The 25,205-nt window shown below is 46.4% G+C and overlaps 1 protein-coding gene across 1 annotated transcript in view; it reads right to left on the reverse strand.

Moving 5' to 3' along the window:
• Positions 1-25,205, reverse strand: part of LOC8026042 (inversin) — a 51,346-nt gene that overhangs the window by 8,558 nt on the left and 17,583 nt on the right. The window contains exons 12-15 of the mRNA XM_029980184.3: positions 22,547-22,653; positions 22,374-22,491; positions 15,088-15,256; positions 14,539-14,717 (exon numbers count right to left, since the gene is read on the reverse strand). Coding sequence (XP_029836044.3) covers positions 14,539-14,717; positions 15,088-15,256; positions 22,374-22,491; positions 22,547-22,653 — 573 coding nt within the window. The remainder of the gene's footprint in view (positions 1-14,538; positions 14,718-15,087; positions 15,257-22,373; positions 22,492-22,546; positions 22,654-25,205) is intronic.

The following is a 25,205-nucleotide window of genomic DNA, read 5'->3' on the forward strand; positions in this document are numbered from 1 at the left end:
CGATCTAAATCATTGTAGCTAGTAAATAGTGATCCTTTATCACTATCATGATTGATCAATCGGTCCAATCACTGAGAACAGTGCCGAATAAAGATTTACTGTGATCTAATGTAGAGTTTAATTAGCACATTTTTTATTGATGTAAACCCAGCTATACTAGAACAAAAGACAGTTGTATTTCCTAGATGCCGGTAAAAAACAACAATGTCAGACAATTTTTTTCGTTGCTATTTCGGTTTTAGGGTGTTTTATTATTTATGAATCTTCATATTTATGCATACAAATTATAAGAACCAAATATGATCGCGAAATTAGTCCAATACGCGGGTGATTCAGTAATACCACTCCGTCAATTCTTCAAGTTCTGACGTCGCCCGCCATCACACTTATTTTGAGAAGCTATATATGTGGACAGTCTCGATACTCATCTATGCTAATTTCCGGACAAGTTTTTCTCCATGCATGCCCCACGCGTCCACATTTTTTTTTTTAATTTTTTGCTCGTGCATCGCATCTAGAACATTAAAAACAACAATATCAAAACAACACCAGATTTATCCAAAGAAAAACAAAAAGACCAGGCACCATACAAATATAAACAATCCATTCAATTATCGTAAAAAAAAAACTTTTTTTTCTTCTGGCGCGTATCTTCCTTAGAAAAGAAAAAAAACTATTTTTTTTTTTAAATTGCGTTTTGATTTGCTTGCAATAGGATGTTACGTAGCTGACAGACGAAGCGTAAGGGAGAAAGAAAGAAGAAGCTCAACGCTCTGATTAGCTCAGAAGAACAACTGGTTTTTGCTCGCGTTCAGCCTCATATAAATCACTTTTGCTCGATGATTCTTTAATTTAAATACAAAACAAAATAAATGCGCGTGGAAAGCATCAAACGATAAACAAACTGTAAATAAAATAGTTAAAAATATCTATTTTGGGGACAATTTTTGCGGGAAAGCTTCGATTCTAATCATCACAGTAAAACGGAATTAAAATAAATCGTATTGAAATCGCGATATAAATCGCGATTTAAATCATCTCGACTTTTACTTCCCGTTCTGTTTCCAGCACGATCAAGCACCCCAAGTGGAGTCACAGGTGGAGGTGTGTATGGAACGTCTACAGGACCACTATTAGCAATGTGCGCGGCCAAAAGCGTCGCTGTGGTCAGCTTTCCACGATTAGCCAAACCATGGGCATATGAGCGTTGTTAGACTGTCAACTTTGACGGTGGTAGTTTCGGGTTGCGATGGCTCCTAGCTTCCACTGTGCTTTTTAAACACACCATCGAACTCGTCGTCGCACCTGGTGGTAAGTAGCCAGAATTACAACTGGTGACGTCACGGCGAGGCAAATCCCAATCGTGACGTCACGGAGGGAAACCATAAGAGGGCGCCACCGAAACATCTCGGCGCTAATACTCGTTGTCCCATCAAGAAAGAAAGAAAAAAAAAAAAGTTTCGAGCATTATTCGTGCGTTACGCGAAGTAGTTCTTGCAAGATTTGGTTGTCGAAGGAACACACGATGCCTTTGGCGTTTGCAACGGGTACGTCTTAAAAAATAACATGAACCCAATCTAAGATGAACCTACCCATATCTTAATTTAACGCATGAGAGAGGAAGTTAGTAACGACCCCCCAAAAGAACAAAAAATATTTTTTATTATTATTATTATTGTTTTTAGGTAAATGCGAGTATACCTGCCTTTGAAACTGAACCGACCAAGAGAGAAAACAGGGGCGTGTCGTGGTTTTGGTAAAGTCGAGATGTTTGCATTACTCCAACCGGGTAGCTTTGTTTTGATCACTATTATTCTTTAAAGGGAGCAGTTTCCTTCAACGGTCCGTTGGTACAGAAGGCAGAACAAATCACCCGACGAGGTACCAACGGCCGACATCGGAGGCAAGATCCAGCAGCACGCGCACAAACAAGAGGGAAAAAATGTTTTGTGCACACATCAGTAATACAGTAATACCACTCCACGTCAGCCATAGAGAAAAGGGAGAGAGAAAAACATGAACCGAATAAGAAATTACTATAAACGCGTTGAAACATTAACGCTAGGAAACACGCAAGAGTTTATTTGCCTCAAACATCCTCCTCTCCAGGATAAACATCGATCCAAAGAGCGAGAGAGACGACCGGATCGCGGACGGAAAATTCGTCCGGACCTAAATTCACGATGTCATGAATCAGTTTAATACATTATATATTTGTAGAACCAACATGCATTTCCTACACACGCATGCGCGCACTTTACAGATGCTTCGATGGTTCTTACTGTACCGTAGACGGGCTTAAAATCTCTCCTACGTGCACACTTCAGTAGAGATTGTGCGCGAGGCCAGGGTATTTAGAAGCAGATTTGCAACAGTATCGCAAAGTATCTACGCATGTTCTGATTTGTAATAACTATTGAAAGTATCATAACAATATATGGGCGAAAACGGGCTGCTGAAGCTTAATCATGTTGAGCGAATCCTGGACTGCAACAAAATGAACACCAAGAACGGAATAAACTGTGCACTAACTGGATCCTAACCGGACCGGACCTGAGCTAGAATCGTAGCAAGACATTAAAAATGTAATTCCAGGTACAAAAAATATTGAGGTTGAGATTAACTTAGCACTTCAGACGAATAGAAGAAACCTAACCGCAAATATAATTAAAACTCGCTGCGATGCAATGATCCCAAAATCAGCATGAGCTCGACCCGAACCGGAACACACTGATATGCGCATCACAGCGAAACACAACACGTGGAACTAAATTTGAGTCACGTGTGCGTTTGCTTTCGCCCGAGCTCCCGTTTGTGTGGTTCATACCCTGAATCAACGAATATTCTTTCGATGGGACCTTACGGAAACAGCAGGGCCAGGCATCGGTGGAGCAGCCGCGGCAGCCCGTGGCGCCCGAGAGGGTGTTCAAGGTGGTCATCGTGGGCGACTCGGGCGTCGGCAAGAGCTGCCTCCTCAACAGGGTTTGCAAGAACGCCTTCGCGCCCACCTTCAAGAGCACCATCGGTGAGCATCCCTCACCAAACTCTCTTTCGTATTCGTCTTTGCCATTGACGGGAGCACCCCTTCTGCATCCATTGCCCCAAACAAGGAGTCGACTTTCAAGTGAAGTCGATGACAGTGGACGGTCGTCAGGTCGCCATGCAGCTTTGGGACACGGCCGGTCAGGAAAGGCAAGTACGCTGCAGACCACGGAGTCTCTTTCAATGAAGAATTACATCCTTACCGAAGCTAATAGACCGACCTCACCAGTTAAGGCCGGTTCTTACATGCAGCGAAGCGCTGATCGCTGATCACGTGTCGTCAGCTACTTAAGCGTCGTTCACACTAAAGGCTCGTTCACACATATGCAATTGAGTAAAACCGAGAGAGACTAGACCGGTTTTTACGCCTCTTTCCACGTCTTAGGACCAGCTCCGCTGCAGCGCATCCGGTCCTAAGACGTCGCAAAAGGCTTAGAAACCGGTCTGGTCTCTCTCGGTCTTGTCGGTCGCATATGTGTGAACGGCGCTTTATCGTCTGCCATGAGCAACAGTTTTGACGGTGCGATACAAAGCTGGTGAACGCGCCCGTCAGCAGGCGCTTAGTGCGACGTCAGCGCTATGCTTGTAGCACTGCTGCATGTGTGAACAGGCCTTTAGTGTCGTCACGCCGCCGATGTCGGCATGGATCAGGAACTGGAGTCTTTCTGCACGTGAGACAACCCAGCTGGAGCTCTGCGCGAGCATAGCCTCCTCTATACTCACAAAGCCTGGCAGTTCAACGACGGAGCCATATAGTGCCCGGTCGCAGACTTAGAGCGCGAGGATCTGGTAGCACAGAGCATCAAAGAGCCATTTCTCGGGGAACCTGGACGTCAGCGCGCAGCTTTTGCAGCGACGAGGACTCGAAACACACTTTTTCGCTAGGGAGAAGTGTGTTTCGGCGTCTGGCCGCAGCGTTACGTGGCTCTCCTCTCATCCGTTGTCTGCTGCTCCACCTTTTTCATTTCGGCGGCCGCTTCTCGTGACGATCCGCCAGGGTTTGTCACTATATGGGAGGCTATGGCACGAGCCGAGCACAAGACGGCACGAGCTATCTCGTGCACTGGAGCCTGACCGCTGTGAACTACAGTTATGGCGGCACCGCGCATGCGTGTACCGCTTAATGAGATCGGTCTATTTAGATTTCGCGAGCGTCCGTTGCGTGCCGTGACCACGGTGTGGCCTAGCATTGTGGAAGATGGGAGGATTGGGCAGTCGGCGAATTGCCAATCTCCATCGCCACAAAGCAACTGTGGGACTCGGGAGTTTGCACGCGCTGCGTGTTGACACGTTACGAGTCACCCTACACCAGTGGTCTCAAACTTTTTGGCTAAGGGGCCGGGTTAGAGTTCCGTCGCAATCCCGAGGGCCGAAAAAAAAAAAGATACAAAACTAAATAAACATTTCTAGATAAATGTTTCAATTACACAGACATTATTGTTTAGTAAGTATTACAAACAGGTGGATAAATGAGTATACTTCAATTTGAAATTTAATATTTGGCCCGTTATGACATTACAGAAGAATTGTGACCAAGAAAATTCACTAGGCATAAATCAAAACGCGTGGGAAATCTGGCACCTTCCCACAGTGCAAAAGACCAACGAGAATGATAAAACGAAGGAAAATATTCAATAGTTGTGACAAAGGACACGAAGCACAATGTACATAAGAACGCAAAGAAATTTAGTTAGAGAGACACGAAGCAAGGGAGTAAGAATGGTGACGCTGGTGATGATGACAACAATGTTCAACTAATGTTAGGGCGAGAGGAGCCGCGTCACGATGCAGTCTCTCTCGCTATTTCTGACATCCTCGTTTGCACATTTGGAGCGCGTTGCAGCGCCGATTCTTTCTTTACGTGCACTTCATTTTGTGCAAGGTCAGCTGGAAGCGGGCCGGGCTTTATCGAAAGGACCGCGGCCGGATCTGGCCAGCGGGCCGGGGTTTGGAGACCTACAGGATGCTCCCTCGCCTGTTTGAGCATTACCGTCCCCGTCCCCGTCCCCCCCCGTCCCCCCCCCCCCCCCTCCCCCCCAAAAAAAAAATTGCATAGGAGAGTTTGATTGATAGATTAAAATAGAGCTACATATGTTTCCGTTCTTATTCTCAAATAAGGTTTCCCACCGATGATGATGGTGATGATGATGACCCCAAATCTCTTTGTTTAAGAATCCTTTTTCTCTTTTTTCTGTGGCAGGTTTCGAAGCATTACTAAGCAATACTACCGAAGGGCGGATGGTGTCATTCTTGTTTACGATGTCAGCTCGGAGACATCTTTCAAGAACATCCGCGGCTGGATGTGCAACCTGCAGGCAAGTGAACCGAGTCATCTGTCACTGCACTGTGAATCGGATGTCGCCGTCTTAAACTGCGCATGGCGAATGGTCGTGCGCAGGAGGGCGTTGGCGGGGAGGTGGTGCTCCTGCTGCTGGGAAACAAGGTCGACCTGACCGAGGTCGGAGAAGAGCGCCAAGTGAGCAACCTTCAAGGAAACAAGCTTGCCCACGTGAGAAACTTGTTCACTCCGGCTTTGTGTTGTCCCTTACTGTACACGTCTCGGGGTTGTTCATAATTACGTTAAATTTATACCAGCTCGTTCGTGCACTTCCTTTGTGGTCATATAAATGTATACCAGTTGCAAGCTCGTCTTCTCTTTGCGCACCTCGGGGCACCCAAGCGCTCTTAGAGCGCAGCTCTTAGGCGCCCTTTTCCGGTTTGAGCGGCGTCGCCGTCGCCATAACCGCGAAGCCACGTGACCCCCCCTGAGGTCACGTGACCTCAGGGGGGGGTCACGTGACCTCACGGGGGCCACGTGGCCCCTGTGGCGGAGTAGCAGGCAGGATGACGAGGTGAGGGAAAGGAGGGGTATACCCTCCACTCAGTACCCTTCCATCCTCCTCCTCAAGAGTTGCGCTCTAATTCGGCGTTACAGGGAGTTGTAAACGGCTTTCATTTTTGTTTCAACTCCATCTCAACCAATAAGGCGCGGTTGGCTGCCTCATCATCGCGCGTTCTCTTCGCCGCGCCCTTATAATGTCCGTTGAGAAGTGCCTCTCCTGGCGTTCCGAGGCGCCAAAGACGTTCTGGAAGTGGCGACATGCGCTTATCACCCAGGCGAAAAATGCTGAGTCACTTAGCTGGGGACGCATGCGCGCGTCTCATATTCCGTGGAAGAGAGCTACTCCGCACGCTCAGAACGCCTTCCACAGCGCGCAGAAGGCGATTACAGGAAAATTACCAGGGGCTCTCAACTCGTCAAAGTTCACGGAACGCACCGATTGGACTATTACGAAGATGACTCCGCACTTTTGTCGCCGGCGTCCCAATGGGCGCGCTCCGTGATCTTCGGCCCATAGTTTGTGTTTGACGAGTTTCGAATCCCTGAGGTCTCAAATTCATTCGGGCGTAAAAGCCCCCCCCTCCCCCCCCCCCTCCCCCCCTCCCCCCCCCCCCCTCCCCAAGAAATAGAAAAAAAAAAAAAGGTCGAGTGTTGACGGTGGGCAGGGGTTGACGTTGGGGGGGGGGGGGGGGGGGTGTTATGGTTTAGGGAAAAAATAACAAAACATTTCATGTTGCAAAGTAGCCGCTCTCTGCTTTTCGCAAACTCGCCGTTTTAGCGGTGACACCTTTAACTTTGGTTTCGTTATCTGATCTCTTTGGGCCCTTCCCTGATGTGATAAGATTTTAAATGACACCGCGCTGGCTTGCATTTTTCAATAGAACAAGAGAGCAACCACACTGTCGCTGCCGTGTTGCTTTCACTCGAGAAGCATTTGAATTCAACATACCTCGGAAGTAACCAAGAAATTCTCAAACAAGTTTTTGCGTGCCTGATAATTTTAATAGCAGCATTATAAAACAACTTTGTGTTTTAATAGTTTTAAGCAGGGAATATATTTCAGCCGGAATGACCCGACGTCTTTCAAAATGCTCAAAACGCAAACCGCTTTTACCAGGGAAATCGGCAATAACTCCAAAATGTCAACCGTATTTTTTTTATTTTTTTTTTTTTTTGCAGGAAATCGGCGCACTGTTTTACGAGACAAGCGCCAAAACGTCCATGAATGTGTCTGAAGCCATAGAGCACATGGCCAGGTACGAAGTCTCGCCTCTCCTTTGAACAGTTCTTGGACAATGCATTTACGAGGAAGGGACCTGACGCAAATGTATATAAAAGGTTTTTTTTCTTTTTTTTTTTCCCCCTTCCTGAGGATTATGCTTTGCGATATCCGGTCTGATGAAACGTGGTTGTCTGAGCCGCTAGCAAGGGCTGTTTTCGAAGTTAGCGACCGAGGCCACATATAGATAAGTCGACCGTCCAGTGCGATACAATATCGTGGAAGATTATGAATTCACTTTATTAATGCGAAAGCATGAACTGTCCCATGGAGCGAGCCGACGTCATCGGCTTTGAAGCCGCGCCAAACGGCACCTAAACTCCTTTTTTCCAAGTGAAGCCGCAATGAGATGGCTCCCGGCTTTGAAGCCCCGCGAAAAGCCTAGCCAAACGGCACATAGTTTCCCCGCTCCCAATGGAGCGCAGTGAAGCCGAAATCTGATGGATTTCGGCTTCGGTCCCATTGGCTGACGCAGGTCATAGTTTCAAGGAACGAGGCTCCCATTGGCCGCTGCGCGTGAGTTTCAAGGAGGGCCACCCCACGACGCTGCGTGCCCGCGCCGCTAGGTGGCGTAAGCTACCGTCCGTAAGCTACCGCCCGATCCAAAGGGCTCAGCCGGATTCATCCATCCATCCAGCCAATGAATCGTCTGGAGCACTCAGGCAGACCGCCAGCACGCGGGAAAGAAATCGGCCGTGCAGAGCGGCGGCACGGCCGATGTCCGCGCAGCGCGGCCACTTCACGAGGACGCGAGCAAGAACGACGTTCATGCTTTCTCATTCACAACTCATAACAAGTGTTTAGGTGTACCTCGAGCCTTTTCCTCTTCCAATTTATTACACGTAAAAAGATTATGACAAAAAAATAAATAAAAATATGTTGATAAATATATGTTGAGACAGCAGCATTTTTTTAACGCGACAGCGTTAAAGCGCGAAACACATGTACGACGAAACCGTCCGATCCGACGTCCGACCGCGCAATACGACGGTCGGAGGCGAGGGTTTTCAACGCTCTCCGATGCTACGAAAACCCTCGCCCCCCAAGGTCATTCCGGCAGTCCGCACGTCGGATCGGAAGGTTTCGTCGTACATGTGTTTCGCGGAGCTCGGAGGCGTGATGATAAACTATGGCGTCGGTGGCGTGCCACGAAAATCTCAATTCGTGGATAGGGTCATGACGTCACAGCCATATGACCTAGCTCGCACAACCAACCCACAACACTCACATGAAACATGACATCACGCGTGGAATGAGTGATTAGAAAATGTGACACATAATGCGAATTAAAGGTTACCGCATGCCTCAAATGATTTCACTCTATAAAGTAATTCATTTGCCTTAAAGAAAAATTTGAAGAATTTAGGCGGGATTCGAATTCACGACCCTTCCGTTGCGAGCCAGACACGCTACTGACTAGGCCATGCTAGGCACGCTCGGGGGACAAGTGGGAGTTTGTATGTTTCGCTAAACGCTCCATTCTTAAAGGCAAAGCTTTAACGTCCTCCAAGTTTTTTTCTTTCACTTCGTTTGTTACTTATATCCCCTGGTAATATACTTTTTGTGTGATGGTACTACTGTCTACATCACAATACCAGCACAGAGATCAGGATATTGAGCACAATCGTGTTTAACAGTATAAAACAGCATCACATCACTTTTCTCATGCAACTTCACCAGAAACGTAGCCAGGGGAGAGGCTTATGAGGCTTCAGCCCCCCTGAAATTTAGCCAACCACATAATTTTGACCCCCCCCCCCCTTCCCCACCTCAACTCCCCAAATTACGGGCCCCCCCCCCCCCCCCTTCCCCCAGGCTATGCCACTGAACTGCACATATCTTTAGACCAATCAAAGCAGTAATTAAAATGTCTTTCGAACAGTTCCCAACCGCAAAGGAGGTAATGCTGCTCAGCAGAAAAGCCATAGAGGAGAGAAGCAAGGAGATACTTTCTACCGAGGTGTACAGCAAAAAACTGGTGCGGCATGGCGGATGAATTGTTAAGTGGAGGAGAGGAATAAATGCACAAGGTTGGAGTTGTGAATAATTAATCTGCACATAGCTAATCAACTTCGTCTTTGAGAAAAAAAAAAGTCATATTGTTAAATTACGTTTGAGTTTGCCAGGCAGGAAATTTAGTCCTGCTTCAGACATAATCTACTGAACCTATAAGTCTTGTTCCTTGTTTTGTTGTTATTCAGTTTGCTTCGAATACGAGAGGACGAGGAGATAGACCGGGTCCTCTGGCTCAAGAATGACTCAAAAAAGCAGTCCTGCTGCAAGTGAACGTGTATCAGACATTTCCATTATGGTGCCAGGAGAGCGTTCAACCCAGCTGAACAACCAGGCAGCACCAAGTGCAAAAACAAAAAAACAAAAAAAAACAAAAAACATAAGCGCCTTCAATACGACGCTGTGCGCTGCTGACCTTGGAGCTCGAATTAGCCCTCAATAGGGTTTGCTGCTCCTGGAGGAATCCCGTGAGACCGTCACTGTATATAACACCGAAGCCGAAACCTGGGTGTGAATACTGAAGAGATTTCTTTGTATATGGGTGTCAACGTTTTAATAAACAGTGAATGAATGTATGCAGGAGCCTCTGTATAATACAGATGTACCTTAATATGAACATTCGCACCACCAACCAATCCACAACAAATTTACAAGGTTCCAGAGCAGGTGGTCCCAATGCACCAGGTATGTTATGTCATTTTACAATTACTCAATATATTAGGACTCATAATTGTGTTGACAACCGAGAGGCTTAAAACCTCTTGGGATCTCTACGAGACCTCTGGCGCCATCTATTGGGTAGCCATGAAACACATGTCATTACTGTATATTCCCTTTCTTTTTTTCGTGGAATTTTTTTTTCAAAAGTTTTTGACAATATTATAAACGACCATTTATTATAGATAGTATATATACATTTGATGTCACAAATACTGAAAAACCTTCTCTCTAGTAAAATGCAGTTCCAAGGTCACCTCATAGATGGTGCCAGAGCTTGTCTAGAGTAACTGTATTGCAATCAAGGAGGTTAGAAGTACTAGGAGAGGGCACTATGCAATATTGGTGAAGCCTAGTCATAAAAAGTTTAAACGATGTTGTGGCCAATGTGACCGTAGATCTCTCTGGCAATTGGTGCGCGTGACATGTCACGTGTGAGATGGATGGTTGATTGTAGAAGGACTCCTTGCTGGCTTGCGCGCGCTCCGTCCGGTAGGTTTTAACAGATCGAAGGCTAGCTACGGTCACGTGATGTTGTCACGTTGGCATGGTAAGTGAGGAGAGTAAGGAGGAAAATGAGAAAGAGACGAGGCATCAAAAGAGCATGGCTTGTGGAGGCTACGCGGCTCCCATCATGACCTCTCCTACCCTTCTATCCTCCTTGATTGCAATGGTGCGCCCAGGGCGGCCATGTTAGATTCAAGCTGCACTACGGGAAGCGAATGTCACTTTTGCAAGAGTCCTGGAGGCACGGATGGGGTGCATGTGAGGCAGTGTGCTGCAGCGTGCAGAGCAGAAGATATATTGCAGTGACATGCCGTGCATGTGCCGTCCTGTCATTTATCTCCCCATTCTCTCGGTAGAATGTAGTGGCCAATGAAAATGTCGTCCATCGCATGCCGTAGCTGCTCATTGTTCCCTGGTCCAAGGTCCCGGATGTGCCGGTCACGATCACCGCGCGAGCATCAGAGTGGCGAGCACTGCAATCGTCCTCCATATCGTCTGCTTCCCAGATTTTGGAAACATGTTTTAAAACATTGCTTGTGTTATAAAACAATGCAATTATGCTTTACCCAGTGGCTACACATAATGTGCAATGGTCAGGGAATGATCCAGTTAGTTCCATTTTAGTGTAGGATGTATATTTCACAAACGCAAAGCGAGAGACTTCCTTCGCCCGAAACTCGATGCCTGCAAGGTCGCTTGCCTGCATGATGGTTAGATCCAGCTTGGCAAGGGTGACCGCTTCTCCACCAATACAGAGTTGCGGCGAAAGGAAAAGGAATGCGATAGTCTGGCTCTGCAAGCATACTCTATACAGTTACTCTACTCTCATTGCAGGAGATCACAAGAACTCGGTCGTAAGCAAACGCAAGTGTGTGAACGGGCATTAAGGCACAAGCAGGGATGGGCAAAATACATGCAAATATGTATCGAAATACAAATACAAAATACTTCGTCAAAAATGTATTTAATTACAAATCTAATTACTTTTCCAAAAAAGCAATTAAATACAAGATACAAATACAACCAAATGTATTTGGTCTCCTCCAAATACTTTTCCAAATACATTCCTCAAAATTTGCGTCAGCGACTTTAGGGCATCTGCAACAGGTTTCTGGGTATCTCATTTTAATTTTGCATCGCACACTCGGGAGTTATATAGTGTGCGAGGCTCTAGTAACGTAATAACAATATAATCACAAAAAAAAATGTTATCAACCTGGACGTAATAGGTGGAAAAAGTAAAGAGCTTCAAGCAGCTTTTTTTGTCGATTACATTTTGGTATAGTCCAACAAAGAACCGAGACGACCAAGACGCGCAGCACTAGCTAGATAATTTTGTATTGTTGCAACTCGCATCAGTTACGAATATCTGGACGACCCGCGCATTTAGAATGTTCCAGGCAAAAATATAGATGGAAATCAGGCTGGAAAGCATCACAAGTTGTCACAGGCAGTTATTTAGCCAGTCTGCCTGTGAACGTCGATTTCATCACTATTTTTGCCCTGGACTAGCACCGTAATCACAAAGTCACTAGACGCTTGTGCTTGATTGAGATACACTGCATTCGGTGCGGAGCGTAGCTTTCTTACTGCTCTGGACAGTGACAATAAATTTGAGGGATGTATTTTCGCCCACAAAATTGTATTTAATTACAATTGTATTTGAAATACCCACGTTTTAGTATTTAAATACACACATTAAATACATTACCCAATTTGTAATTAAATACAAATGCAAAATACACAAAGTATTTAAAATATGTATTTCAAATACTTGTATTTGAAATACTGCCCATCCCTGGGCACCAGTAAATAGGACTAAGCAAATAAGATGACCTCCCAAGTACTTTGGCTCGAAATACTTTGAGAAACAGTGAAGTCCCACTCTGTGCAGTGGGAATTTCTTAATTAACAAAATGACACGGTGCACTTTAATACCTCAGCTGTACAGGGGTGAACTTAGGGGGAGGGGGGGGGGGGCAACTCCCCCCCCACAAAGCTCTCCAAGCTCAACTTTGTTTTAATAAAATCATTGATATACACCAGCCAAAAGTTTAGTTTCTGGTGACGTAGAAAATATTGGGTCAACAAATAAGATCTAGGCAATGTTTAGACCATAACGTCATATCTCAGCAGACCCCTCCCCCTCCCTCTCCCCCCTCCCCTTCCCCCCCCCCCCCCCCCCCTCTGCCAGCCCGAATACTTACCCCCCTCCCCCCAGGCCTGACCCATAAATCCGCCCCTGCAGCTGTAACTGGTCTGCACCCCAGTAGGAGAAGCATACAAGAGGCAGGCTTGATAATGATGCTAGCCAATTCAAGTGCTGGACAATTGCTGAACTGCTTCCATGGTTCAAGTTCTTATAATTACTGTGACAATAGCATGGCAAGGTCAATCACCACTTGGAGTAATGCAAACCACTCAACCCGAGGCATGCCCCGAGACCACTATCAAACAAAATGTATGATTTCGAGCGAATGCAGTTGAGACTAGAAAAGCAAGTTCTGGATGAAATTAGAGGCGTGCATCACGTTGCACCTTCCGCATGAGTATGAGTGGAGCTGAGTTGATAGCACAAACATATCCTAGAACCATGTTAGAACCACGCAGTCTGCGGTGCCCTATGAATAGCACGACCAAAGGACAGAAATGAAGACTCTACAGTCAAACCTGGATATATCAAATTCCAAGAGTATCGCAAAATAGTTAGATATATCAATAATTCAATACACAAAAGAATGTTAATTCGAGCTCCAAATGAAACATCCGTGCATCCCCGATAATCACCTAAGAATGTGACAAACGGAAACTTACCAAATGGTACAGCCAAGAACCGCTAAATATTTTAAAACTTCGTCAAAGTGTAGTTGGCAAAAAGCCCAAGCACCAATGCTTGCAAGCGCGTGTGGCCGCCACTTTGACAGCACAAGCGATAAAACATGAAAAAAAAAAATGAAAAAAAGAGAAAGCGGAATTTTAAAGAAAGAGGGGACACGTAAAAATAAAACAACACTATCTTTTCATTCATAAAAAAAAATCAAACGAGCAAAAAATAAAGGCAGCATAAAATCAGATAGTAATAAAAGGCGAAAGAAAAAGGTGAACAAAGATCAACAAGGTGTTTGAAGCACTATGGCACAACCGTTGTTGACACACTCAACCAGCTAAAACTACTTTTTTTTTTCTCGTGGGTAAGGGGTCTAGTCAGAGGGTCGGTTTTCCCCTCTGCTTCCTTGCACTTTTCACTGCAAACTTCCAACAACAGGCAAGCACACTTCCCGCATTTCTTCGTGTGGCTTGGTGGCTGCTGCCACGCGCTATGATCTTGCCTTGCACAGCCTCATCATGCACGAGCCGATCGCAGGAGTAGCGTTGGCAGCATTCAGGGAATGATTTCCCACCAGGGGGAGCAAGCCACCTGCTTCGATGTATAGAAGCTTTACACACGCGCCAGATTGAGCCGCCATAGCCGCCCTTTTCTTGTCTTACCGAAATGCCGAGCCACTGAAGCGGGCGTTGACGGGTCTTCACAAGGGCCTATGCTGGGCCCAAAAACACAGTAGCATCTAAAATGGCAATAACTTGTCCTGCTGTGGTAATGATGAAGTGAAGCGAACGGAATAAGAGGGAACAAAAACTGAAGGTCAGTTATGGCGGCGCCCATGCACAGCTGCTGTAAAGCGTCTATAGAATGTCCCGGGTGGTCGGAGTTTGATACAGATCCACAAAGTTCTTATACTTTTACACTAAACTTTCAAGACAATATTTGACTGTTTGAAACAGACAATCTGAAATACCCCTGTTTGATATAGGCAACTGGGCTCAACTGTACAAAGTGGCCCTGTTCACGTGAACAAGATCTTGTAACTAGTATTAGAGCAACAAGTTCAGACTGCCCAACATTTGGCAGCGCTCCAAAAGTGCAGTTCTGCACGTCGGGATGCTTGGCTTGCATCCCGACCCCATGCAACCTGATACAGAAAGCACAAAGGACTAGAACCAGACACGACTGGTTTTGATTCCATGAAATCTACAAAGTCTGGAGGTCTCAAAGACTGGTCAAACTCACCGACTTTCCTCATTTGGTTTATCACTTCAGGTTTGAAGGTATTATTGAAGGTATGCAGTGTGCACTTACGGCAGAGCTCCTGGAGTTCTTAGGGTCTGTAACGCAGGGAAGGTAACACACCCGTAAAAAGTTGAAAATGTGCCAGCCCTTGCTGCCACTCGCGTCGAGCTTCCTGTCGCTGAACCTCATCACTGAACAGCACTTGTATTCGTTCTTGCATACGCTCCAACTGCCGACGCCGAGTATACCTGCAAGCACCCATGTCAATCTTCATCTGAATCCACTAAAGGCACTCCCTAGATATAAACCCTTTGTCATCTAGACAACAATGTGAGGTATGTTAAGCTCATTGCAAAGAGCAAGTAACCTTGTAAAATGTGGATTATAATGTGCAGATATTCTAACATCATCTGTGACCCATTTATTGCAACAATGACCCCTAATGGACACTCTAGCTGGGTTTTTTCTCGGGTAGAAAAATATCATGAAGTAGGGGAGTTGTCTTTTCTGCCACGTGAAGACTGTCGTGAGTTTGACACAGTTTGCCCGACACATAAACAATAACTCTTTTTTACCTGTGCCATGCTCGTTGAATGACAAACGCTGCCTTATGCTCGCCTGAAGGAGGTTTGTTCACTGCAGCCCGAGATTTGCATGGGGCAGCCGAAGTCCCGGGATGGACAGGCTCTTCTTTTATGTCCGGCAGACCCTGCCTGCTCAAGTGCTCCCCTTTGTCTCTGAGGACACCATCAGCGTGTTGTTTCTTACACAGCCTCCTGAAGAACCTCTGAAGGAACCAAAATGATTTAATGTAAGACACCATCGCAAGTGGCATAGGGAAGTGCACTGGAACTTAGGCCCACTCTACGCCAAGAAAGAGGATCTTTGCTGTCTAGACCCCTCGGAGACACTTTTTACCCTGAATGCCGATAATATGCGCTAAATGCTGCTATAAAATATTTCTAAAACGTGTGCAGAGGTCAGAAAATGTTTAGTATATTCTGATATTGAATTAAGTAAAATTGAATTAAGTAAAATATATGTATTGAGTTCGACCCTCAAATCAAAAAAGAGGATCTGAAAATGGCAAATGTATACTATCAAGGTTAATGAAAATTAACAACAGAGCTCAATGGAGTCTGCTTCTGCAAACTGGATGCACTGCAGAAAAGCAACATGCACCCTTCTGTGCACAATGCAGGGAAGTGAGAACAAGTGTGATGCATATTTATGCATTCTGGTGATTAGTGCCTTGATATTCACTAAAATGAATTATGACTTTTTCTACTTCCTAACAACAAAACATTAACGAAAACAAAAAACTGCATAAAATAATTGCAAAACGAAAAAAAAATAGTATGATTTATACTACCGTAATATCCCGAGTCATCGCCCATCCCCGAGCTATCGCCCACCCCATTTTTTGGGCCAATATCGATTTCCGAAAAAACACCGAGTCATCGCCCACCCCTTCAAATACCCCAGCGCGGACTCTGCGATCCGCGAACACTCATCCTACCCGTATGACGCGGTCGCGGACCTTACAGTTGGAGGACGTCCGTGACAAAGTAAAACGAAGGAGGGAAAGACACTTCTTTTTGTTTACGCATTTCCTCCGTGAGCGACCCCAAAGTGGTCGTGTATCCGTGCGAAAAGAAAACGATGGAGATAACAAAATAAGAGTTTGTTAACGTAACCGCGGAGTGTTAGGTCAAAGTCTGTCTCCGCCGAAGTAAGGTCACCGCGAACCCGCTCCTTCTTCCCGCCCGTCGCGACCGCTGTTGTGCAATATTTTAGGCAAAGCCAAAGCGTAAATAAAGCTTTGCTGGAACGTCCTACACAGGCGTTTGCAGAGCGTCGCAACCGTGCATTGAAACCCGCCGTACACGGACGCACGTATGTACGCACCAAACAAGAAAGTTGCGCAAGAGCTTGCAATTGACAAGCGCCCGACTTGGCCCGACGCCAAAGTATTTGCCAACGCGACCGCCGGCTTTCCCGCTTTCCCAGCATTGCTCTTGGTCGCTTCTTTGGTCCGCTCGCTCGCTCATTGCGCCTGGTCGGTTTTTCTATTTTCTTGTAGACTTTTCTTTCTTTTTTTTACTAACTAGGAGAACATAATGGTGACATTCTTTCACGGAACAAACGTTCGTGCTATATGCAGATCGGCGGTGTTTCTAGCGCGTATGCAAGCAACGGACTTCGCTATAGTAAAATATTCTTTCGTGAGCATTTTTTTTCTATAAAACAATCAAACTAAATCGAGTTTTGAGTTTGATGTATCTCTTTTGCATCAGCGCTAGATACGCAGAGAAAAATAGGCGGTTTTTTCCGCTTTTTTTCAAGTGTTTGTGCTCACCCACCGAGACATGGCCCACCCCACTTTTTTAACGAATTTCAGGCGGTTGGGGGGTGGGCGATGACTCGGGATATTACGGTAAACATAGACACTATAACTGCTTGGTTAATTTACAGCTTGCACAATAGACCTTTTTAAAAGCAATATACTATAATTAGGGTGTTGACTTTCCGGTGTTTATTTGTGAGAAAAATCGTCGGATGTTTTTGGTGTTTATTTGTTTTCAAAACACCGGTGCATTTCGGTGGAACGTCTCACGACAAGGCTAAAATCGGTGAATATCGGTGAAAAAAAAGCGATTGATCACATACAGAGAGTTCCGATTTTATTCACATAGTTCATACACTTCTTCTCTAGGAAGCAACTATTTCTCACACTTGGTTATCATAGTAGATGCAAGCATACTTTCATGCTTGCATCTACACGCAAGGAACGTGCTGCCGTCATGGCAGCACGTTCCTTGCGGTTCGCAACCCGCAACTATGAAAATGCACGCTCCTGTATGACACGTACGTTGGCAGTGTCTTCCAGGAACCACAGCAACCTCTGAATACATGGCTTGCACCGACATCACTTGGCCAGACACAATGAGGAAAAGGCACGTGAGAGCCTACCCTCCACTGTGTTAAATTTTCCACAAAAGGGGGCCATGGGAGACACAATAGGGGAAAGGCGTATGAGAGCTTAGCTTCCACTGGGTTCACTAGACGCTTTTGACCCCCAGAAAGGAGGGCGCACTGACGCCACCTGCAAGCCATGTATAAACACTGGAAGAATGCAGGATCCACGAGATAACACGTTTGACGAACCTTTACGGGGAAAGGGTTCGCTAGGTCGGAAACTAGCAACGACCGGTGTTTTTCGGTTTTAACCAGGGCGTAAATATCCAACCACCGGTGTTTTTCGGTTTTAACCGATTTTATATTTTCGTCACCGACGGATGTTTATCGGTGTTTTGCGGTTAAAACCGGAAAATGCACACCCTAACTATAATGCAGGGGGGGGAAGGTGCCGCCGCTTCCAATGCACCCTCCTCAGAATTTACGGCGCTCCGTGGGGGCCGCCATGTTAAAACTTGATACCAGTGTTGCTGCATCTGTAGGTCATCTTTAAGTTAGAGCTGGCGGAGAAAATCTGGCCACGGCGCAGCGCCGATGTACGCTGGAAGCTAGAGCCGGTTTGCTTTCGTTGTTTTTGTTTGGTCGGAGAAAATCTAGCAACAACGCACGTTCAACAAGGCGGCGGCGGCGGCGGAATACGCCTCGCAAGTGGGCTCATTTTCGTCTTCTGCGCATGAGAAAGGAAGTAGCGGTGACGTCAGAATGCCCAGCCCTGATTGGCTGATCGCGACCCCCTATCTGAGCGTCGTCTGCTCCTTTGCAACGTCGTCTGCTCGCAACATCGTCTTCGTCTGTCTTACCTTTCCTGCGACTTTCGGAAGTGCACGTCTTTATGAGCGAGCTCGACTTCGCCTTTCAGAGAGGGCAGACGAAATAACTCGAGCGGTACGTTGTTTTTGTCTAACAACTAGCAGACGCGCACCAAGGAGGGAAGTCAAAGGACTCACTGGCGAGGTGTCCCGAGGCGCCGAGGTTTGTTTGCTAAGAACCGAGAGTGAGCGTGTTAGTATCCGCAAGTTCCCTCCCAAATACTTTTTCCCTTCTTTCGTGTGCGGCGAGACCCCTCATTCTTTAACGGCGTCGGCGGGTTGGCGCAGTTAACGACGTCTACTTTACGTCTGCTAGTCAAAGCAATGGCTGCTTTACCTTTCCTGCGTCTGTCGGAGATTCACCGCTTTTTCACCGGCGAGAGTCACCGTTGCCTCGGGAAACAAGAAGATAACAAGAGGAAGAAATTGACCTCAAAATTGAGGTCAGCGATCAAAGTATAATACGGGAAGGGTTCACAAGGGTCGCGCGGGCATATTCCATTCAGCACGCCAGCCGGTCGTGGGCAGACGGTCACCGAGTCGCGGAGTGCCTGCTAGGCCTCACTGCCGTGTTCGCTTGGTCGCGTTCGGTGGAATCGTTGCCGTTGGAGCTTTTCCCGGGTGTTTGTGGATTCAGCGTTCTTGTTCGTCGTCGTTTCAAGTACTTTTTACTTTTTTCTTGCTGCTTGAAGTCGGGACACGTGAGAAGCGCATGTAGCAAAACAAACGTCTGTAGGTCGTCGCGACCGCGACGCTGTCGGCCATGCTGATTTGACCGTAAGAAGTGCGTAAGACAGCTTCGGAGCTGTCGTAGGATTTCGTCGTAACCTGCGCAAAACTTACGAAAATTTCGTTTCGTGAATACGAATTTGTTCATAAGTTTTGTCTTACGCACATTTTTGGCATAAGATCGTTTCGTGAATCTGGCCTCTGTACTTTCGAAAGTCGCAGGAAGGGTAAGACAGACGCAGACGACGTTGCGAGCAGACGACGTTGCAAAGGAGCAGACGACGCTCAGATAGGGGGTCTCGATCAGCCAATCAGGGCTCGGCGTTCTGACGTCACCGCTACCCCCTGCGCGAGAAGCAGACGAACTTGCCCTCCGCATTGTTTTGGTTTGACGCGGTTTGCGAGCACATGTTGCGACGCGGTTTGCGAGTACATGTAGCGAAGACGTGACCGGAGAAGTTCCCCTGTGATGGTCCCGGAAGACGGAGAGTATCATTCGTAATCGTCGTGTGTGCTTTGAAAGCGAAGGGAGTCACAGGGTCCACGACTGCGCAACCACAAGCCAAGGTTCACGGCAGCGCTCCGTTGACTTCGGCGATCTCGTTCTGTTTTGTGCATAGAGATAGGTGTGGTGCAACACGGCGATGCGTCAAAGAGTTGAAACGTTCGTGGTGTGTGGTGCGGTGCTTGGAGGTAAAAGCCCATACTAACACGAAGTGCAAATTGGTTATTGTGGGGTTGAAATTCAACGGGTTCAGCCCCGTCGTCGTCAGCTGATCCGGTCCAGCTGGTCCGGGAGGACACAGCGAGCGCTTCTAAAAGTAAATCTTCCTTCGTTCCGTTTCAAAATGTGGGAGATTCTCGACGCATACCGCGAGTAAAAAGCTGCGGGCGTTTTCAACAAAATTGCGTCGTTTTAATTGAACAGTGGACTCCGGATTATTGTCCTAGACCGGCTGTTTTTATGCTTCGTCTTGTTGGCGTTTGCACAGCGACGCACACCGCCCGAGTAGATGATTCGGTCCTGCAAACGACCGGTCATACAGAATTTCAGGGAAACTTAAGTCACTACCGATATTTTCTCGTAAATCTCGTGTGAGTTTGTTGCGCTTATCATGCGGTGTGAGGCAACGTTTCCTACCTGCCTTCGGATGCATGAACTGAGACCATCTTTTACGTAGTAAACATAGTGTTTTTTCTTCATTTTGGAAAGAGGTGTTGGTGAATTTATTATGCTACAATCACTTGAGAGTTCAGAAATTGGGGAGAATGAGCACGCTTTCCCAACTTTGTCTATTTTCTCTCTGGCATTGCCCCTAGTTTCAAGTTGCAGTTTCAGTAGACATACCTATACTAGCAGGTACAAACTGCTCTCAGGTAAAAGACTGGTAAGTCAGGGCGGTGCGGACTCCGTGTTTCGCGCTTTTCGCAAGGTGACTGGGTAAGTGCTTTTGCGAGGTATTCGGAATACGCAAACGATTTTGTTATGCCTGTCGGTTGCGTCTCTCCAGCAAAACGAATAAGATGATCTGCAAAGGCGCAACCACATGCCAAGATTTACGATAACAGTGCATTTGATTCGGTGGTCCGTATATACTCCGTTTCACCTTAGGTTGTACCGCAGAGAAGGCTAGAAGCGCGAGCTCATAGCGTTGGGAGCTGCTCTTAACACACGGGAGCTTGTGCCGCCGAGATGTGCCCTAGAGCAAGGAGCTCGAGCCATGTGCGGTACATCATAAGGTGAAACGGAGTATAGTTGTATTTTACCCTGCTCTGCAACACCGTGTCATGACGAAGAGCTGGAACGTTCACGGTTTGTGATGGACTACCGGTTGACCTAAAGGCAAATCCAAAACTCTTTTTTTTTTTTTTGTGTGTGTGGGGCTGGGGGGAGGAGGGGAGGGAAAATCTAAAGCAAGATAAACAGGACTCCGGTTGCGCCTTTTGTTTGAACCGCCGCAGAACCACATTGCGCCGACGGCCCCTATAGATGTGCGCCGCTGCGCCGACTTTTGGTTCTAAGCCGTGCTTTGAAACCGCCGCCGCGGACTTCAGTCTCGGTTGAAGTGACGGGGTGGTTCTCCAAGTTCAAAGTACACCTGTGCCTGCTCGGGTGCGACCTACCCTATTTCGAACCCTCGTCCTTGAGTATCGAGGTGATCGAGCCTTCTAGTCGTAGTCGGTTTTATTTCGGGGGATCCACCCATGTCAAATCGCTCTCCGAGAAGGGGGCGGGGGGGGGGGGGGGTCGACTGTTTCAAGGAAAGCCCCCCCCCCCCCCCCCCCCCCCCCCCCCTTGGGTCCACCCCTGGGTTGACGGAAGCCCGCGTCGCCCGCATCGGCACTGAGTGCACTTGGGCTGTTGTAGTGGCTCTAGGCTGTTGATCTCGACGGTGAGGAAGCGGCGAAAGTGACCTCTGAAGTAAATGTAAATCCTTGTTCATCCAGTTATCCGGTGTCAAAGTGTGGAAGGTCCCCAACGTGTACTGAGGGCGGGAACTACGAGCGTTTTGCCTTGCTTTCGTAACCGAAACGAGAACAGCGAGATAACTGCCTTGCGTACTCCACAATGATGGAAGCAATAAGTCGTCAAAAACCCGTTTTTAGGGTTTCAAACCAAGTAAACAAGACAAATATAATTAAACTTCGTTGTCTGTATGCAGGAGGACTTATGTAACACAACAATACATTCTCTTTCCAAAACGAAAAAGAAAGTAAAACTCAGTCCGCCATATATGGCAGCAACTTCTTCGCTGCAAAACCTATGCTGGCAACGTAAGCGGTTTTAATATGGCAGCCTCCTCTTTGCGCCGCGTTCCCTTTCCCTCCTTCCCCCCCTGCTATAATGGTAGTGATAGACTATAATGGGATCACTGGGAGCACCTTTTAACCAGGGTTGTGCACCCTCTCTCCCATAGATAAAATCCAGTGGAGATTCTTTCCAGAATTCACCTTGTATGCCCTCTTAGAAGCCCATAGATTTTCAAGTTTTAGTGCTGAAATGTGACACAAGGGTTTTACTACAGAGCGAGTGACTCGCTCCATCCCACGCGACTGGCAGCTTTTTTTGTCGCTTTCTTGCAGCGCAGCAAACGGTGTCAGGAGATGCACTTTTTCCAGGTAGGCTGGCACAAAAATAAGTGCGCTCTCAATATATATACATATATTTTTAATGCAGCTTTGTCAGCAAGAAGTTCGATGTCTATTTTACATCTGTTTCATAGTTTCAAACCTTGCTCAACAAGGGCTATTTTCTCTTGCAAAAGTATACTCATCCAAGTTCAATGTTTAATACAAGCTTTAATTGACTTCAAAGTAGGCCCGTGGAATTCAATGCCAAACATTGAGCCATAAGTATTTGGAACTCTGTGGTTTACACTAACTCACCTGAATCGCGAACGCTGCGATGGATTTAATGTTGCTGGATGATGTAGCGCCCTGCTCGAGCAGAAAGTTTACGACGCTGGAGTGGTTCCCCGCCCCTGCATAATCCAGGGCAGTATACCTGAAAATTCAGCAGCAGATGTCAGCTCTGACCCATTTCCAACGCAACACCCTACCTGTGGGGGGTCTTGTCCATGGCGTTGAGCATGGCACCGTGACCACAAAGCAGCTCTACGGACTCCAAGGAACCACAGTGAGCGGCGAGGTGCACTGGCGCCTTGCCCTAGAAAGTAGCAATCAGATTCTCGAGATTTTCGGAAGAATGTTCAGTGGCATGGATGGTTTGCATCAATGGCTGAATGCCCGGATGAGAATGTGGAGGTGCCAACTAGAAGCCTCCCTTCTTACTGCCTCATTGGGCAACCTGTGGCAGAGTTTGGCAGATAAAAGAGGACATGCAAATGTAGAGCTGTAAAAGACACCAATCTTATTTAAAATGTATAGTCCTTCATAATTGCTACCAAGAAACATAGATTCCCTCATATGAAACATAGTTTGACTATTTTTTTGTGAAATTCAGAAAGCATTTTCATAAGTCTAAATATTTCCAGACAATTATCCTTTTTCTGAAGTCCTGCCTAAGTTCACCTGGACTTCTAAGGAGCGGGCCAACATAACTAAGCATATTTTCAAGACTGAAAAAGTATTGCAAGGAAATTGAAATCAAGTTCATTGACTGACTGTGCACCAGCAACATTTAAGATATTTTTCGCATGATGCAGCTGTTGTTTCTCAAACTTCTAGCAGTGCTCGCATTGGTGTCACAAGGTTCTCCCACCAAACAGATTAAATTCATCAATGAAGTCTCCCGACCCCCAACGAAAACCAGATAAACTTTCATATATAGCCTCTTGCAAGGTGTAGATACGGAAAGTGTGCTGTAAATAATACACAAACAAAGAAAAAAAAAAACATTTGGGGGACACACACAGACATGTGTACAGTGCAACCCACTTAGAACGACACCACGTATAACAATGTACTGCTTATAACGATCAGTTTCTAGAGAACTATGCGTTTTTGCGTTGGGTCTATGTAGACATTAACCACATATAACGATGGAATATATTAGGCATATTGGTTACATTGACCATAAATGCGCCGATTGAAAAATATAAAAAAAAATCGGGAGAAAAATAAAACAAATAGAAAGAACCGCCGAACGAACGACACCTAACTTGCCATATGCGTCCGCCATAAGGATGCGTATCAAAATTCACCGCGAGTTGTCGCTGTGCGTGGCTCGAAGCTGACCGATAGAAATGCTTGAAACAAAAATTCAAGTCTCGGTACTTTTCGTGGAGATGAGACAAAGCATACTACCACTACTAAACATTTGCATCAAAGTTTAAAGAAGTTTGGAGCTTCGTCCAAATCCACGAGCTCTCCCCATGTGCCACATTTGCTGCCACATGGCAGCGTCAGGGCCCTACGATCTTAATCGCCACCGCCACCGTCAACAAAGGCGGCCAGAGCGACGGCGATGTTGATGGGGGAATTTACGACGATGTCAACGAAATCGCCCGTCCCATTGCAAATGATCATCTGCCTCCAATTTATGTTCAAGGTGTTTTCCTCGCGATTCAGTTAGAGGTCGATTTCGTACATGCGATAAGACTGCAGGCGGCACACACATAGCAATTGGATACGTAGGGTGTCGGAATCGTGTACTAAGGATTGATTTTCTGCCTCTTATGCACGATTTATCCAACACTTGTTCGTACAAACCACAAAATAAAGGAAGTGTTTATTTTACAGCTGATATTGTACGATGTGATCAGTACGCTGCATTGCAGAGTAACTTGCTCCATCCTGCGGAACGAGTTATTATTTCGGGCATCGGTAATAGACCCTTTCCGAAATTCAGTGCCATCTGGTGGCTGAAATGGCGGTTTAACTTTTGCCATACGAATGGCGGCAATGAACCCGTAGCCTGCAGTATTTTATCGGGCACCGTCACTTTTGCATGTCAACGGCAGACGAGAACAAACTTTTCGCTATACAGGTTTTTCTCAGTCATCTCTTCCAGTGTCGATTCGCACAACGATGCAACCAGTCAGAACGAAGCGCCAACCCAGACAGACGCCTTGATAAAGTTCTATAAGTCAAGGGCTTTCGAAGTCGATTTTGTGCCACTAACAGGTTCACTGGGCTCAAATTAGAGAAATGAACACTTACGCAACGCTTGCATTCAATTCCGGTTTCGCAACGTGCTAACGTCTAGAATGTATAGGCCTCGAATCCTCAGCTTAGGAGTATCTTCAACATGTTCCTTCATCAGTAAATAGAAAGCCGCCATTGGTATGGCACATATGCCATTTTTCAGATGGTGATGATAGTGATCAAAGTGGCCAGACTGAATTTCAGAAAGGGTCTATTGGTTATAACGATTGAATTTTCGAGTTTTCTCATTATCGTTGTGAGTGGATTGCACTATATTGCGTATGCAATATAGTGCATCCCCCTTAAATGATTTTTTTTTTTCTTTCTTTGTGTAGCCTTTTGCATTTAGCTGCTTACTGTTGTAATGCTAGATGCTGTATCAAGGATAAAAACTACCTTGCCCCAGGTGACTGCAAACTAGGGGGGCTATGTTCGACAAATTTTTCGTTTCTCCTAAAAAGAAACGGAAGTGATGGAAGTAACAACATCGCATCGGATTGGCTAGAGGCTCAAATGACGAAACATTTGTCGAACATAGCCCCCTAGGTTGGACGGTCTTTTCACTTTATGGTGTGAAAGAGATTGCAACGCATGAAAGAAAGAAATACCAGC

Source organism: Ixodes scapularis, unplaced genomic scaffold, assembly GCF_016920785.2.
Source record: "Ixodes scapularis isolate PalLabHiFi unplaced genomic scaffold, ASM1692078v2 PGA_scaffold3__209_contigs__length_174095766, whole genome shotgun sequence".
In the NCBI taxonomy this organism is placed as follows: Eukaryota; Metazoa; Arthropoda; class Arachnida; order Ixodida; family Ixodidae; genus Ixodes; species Ixodes scapularis.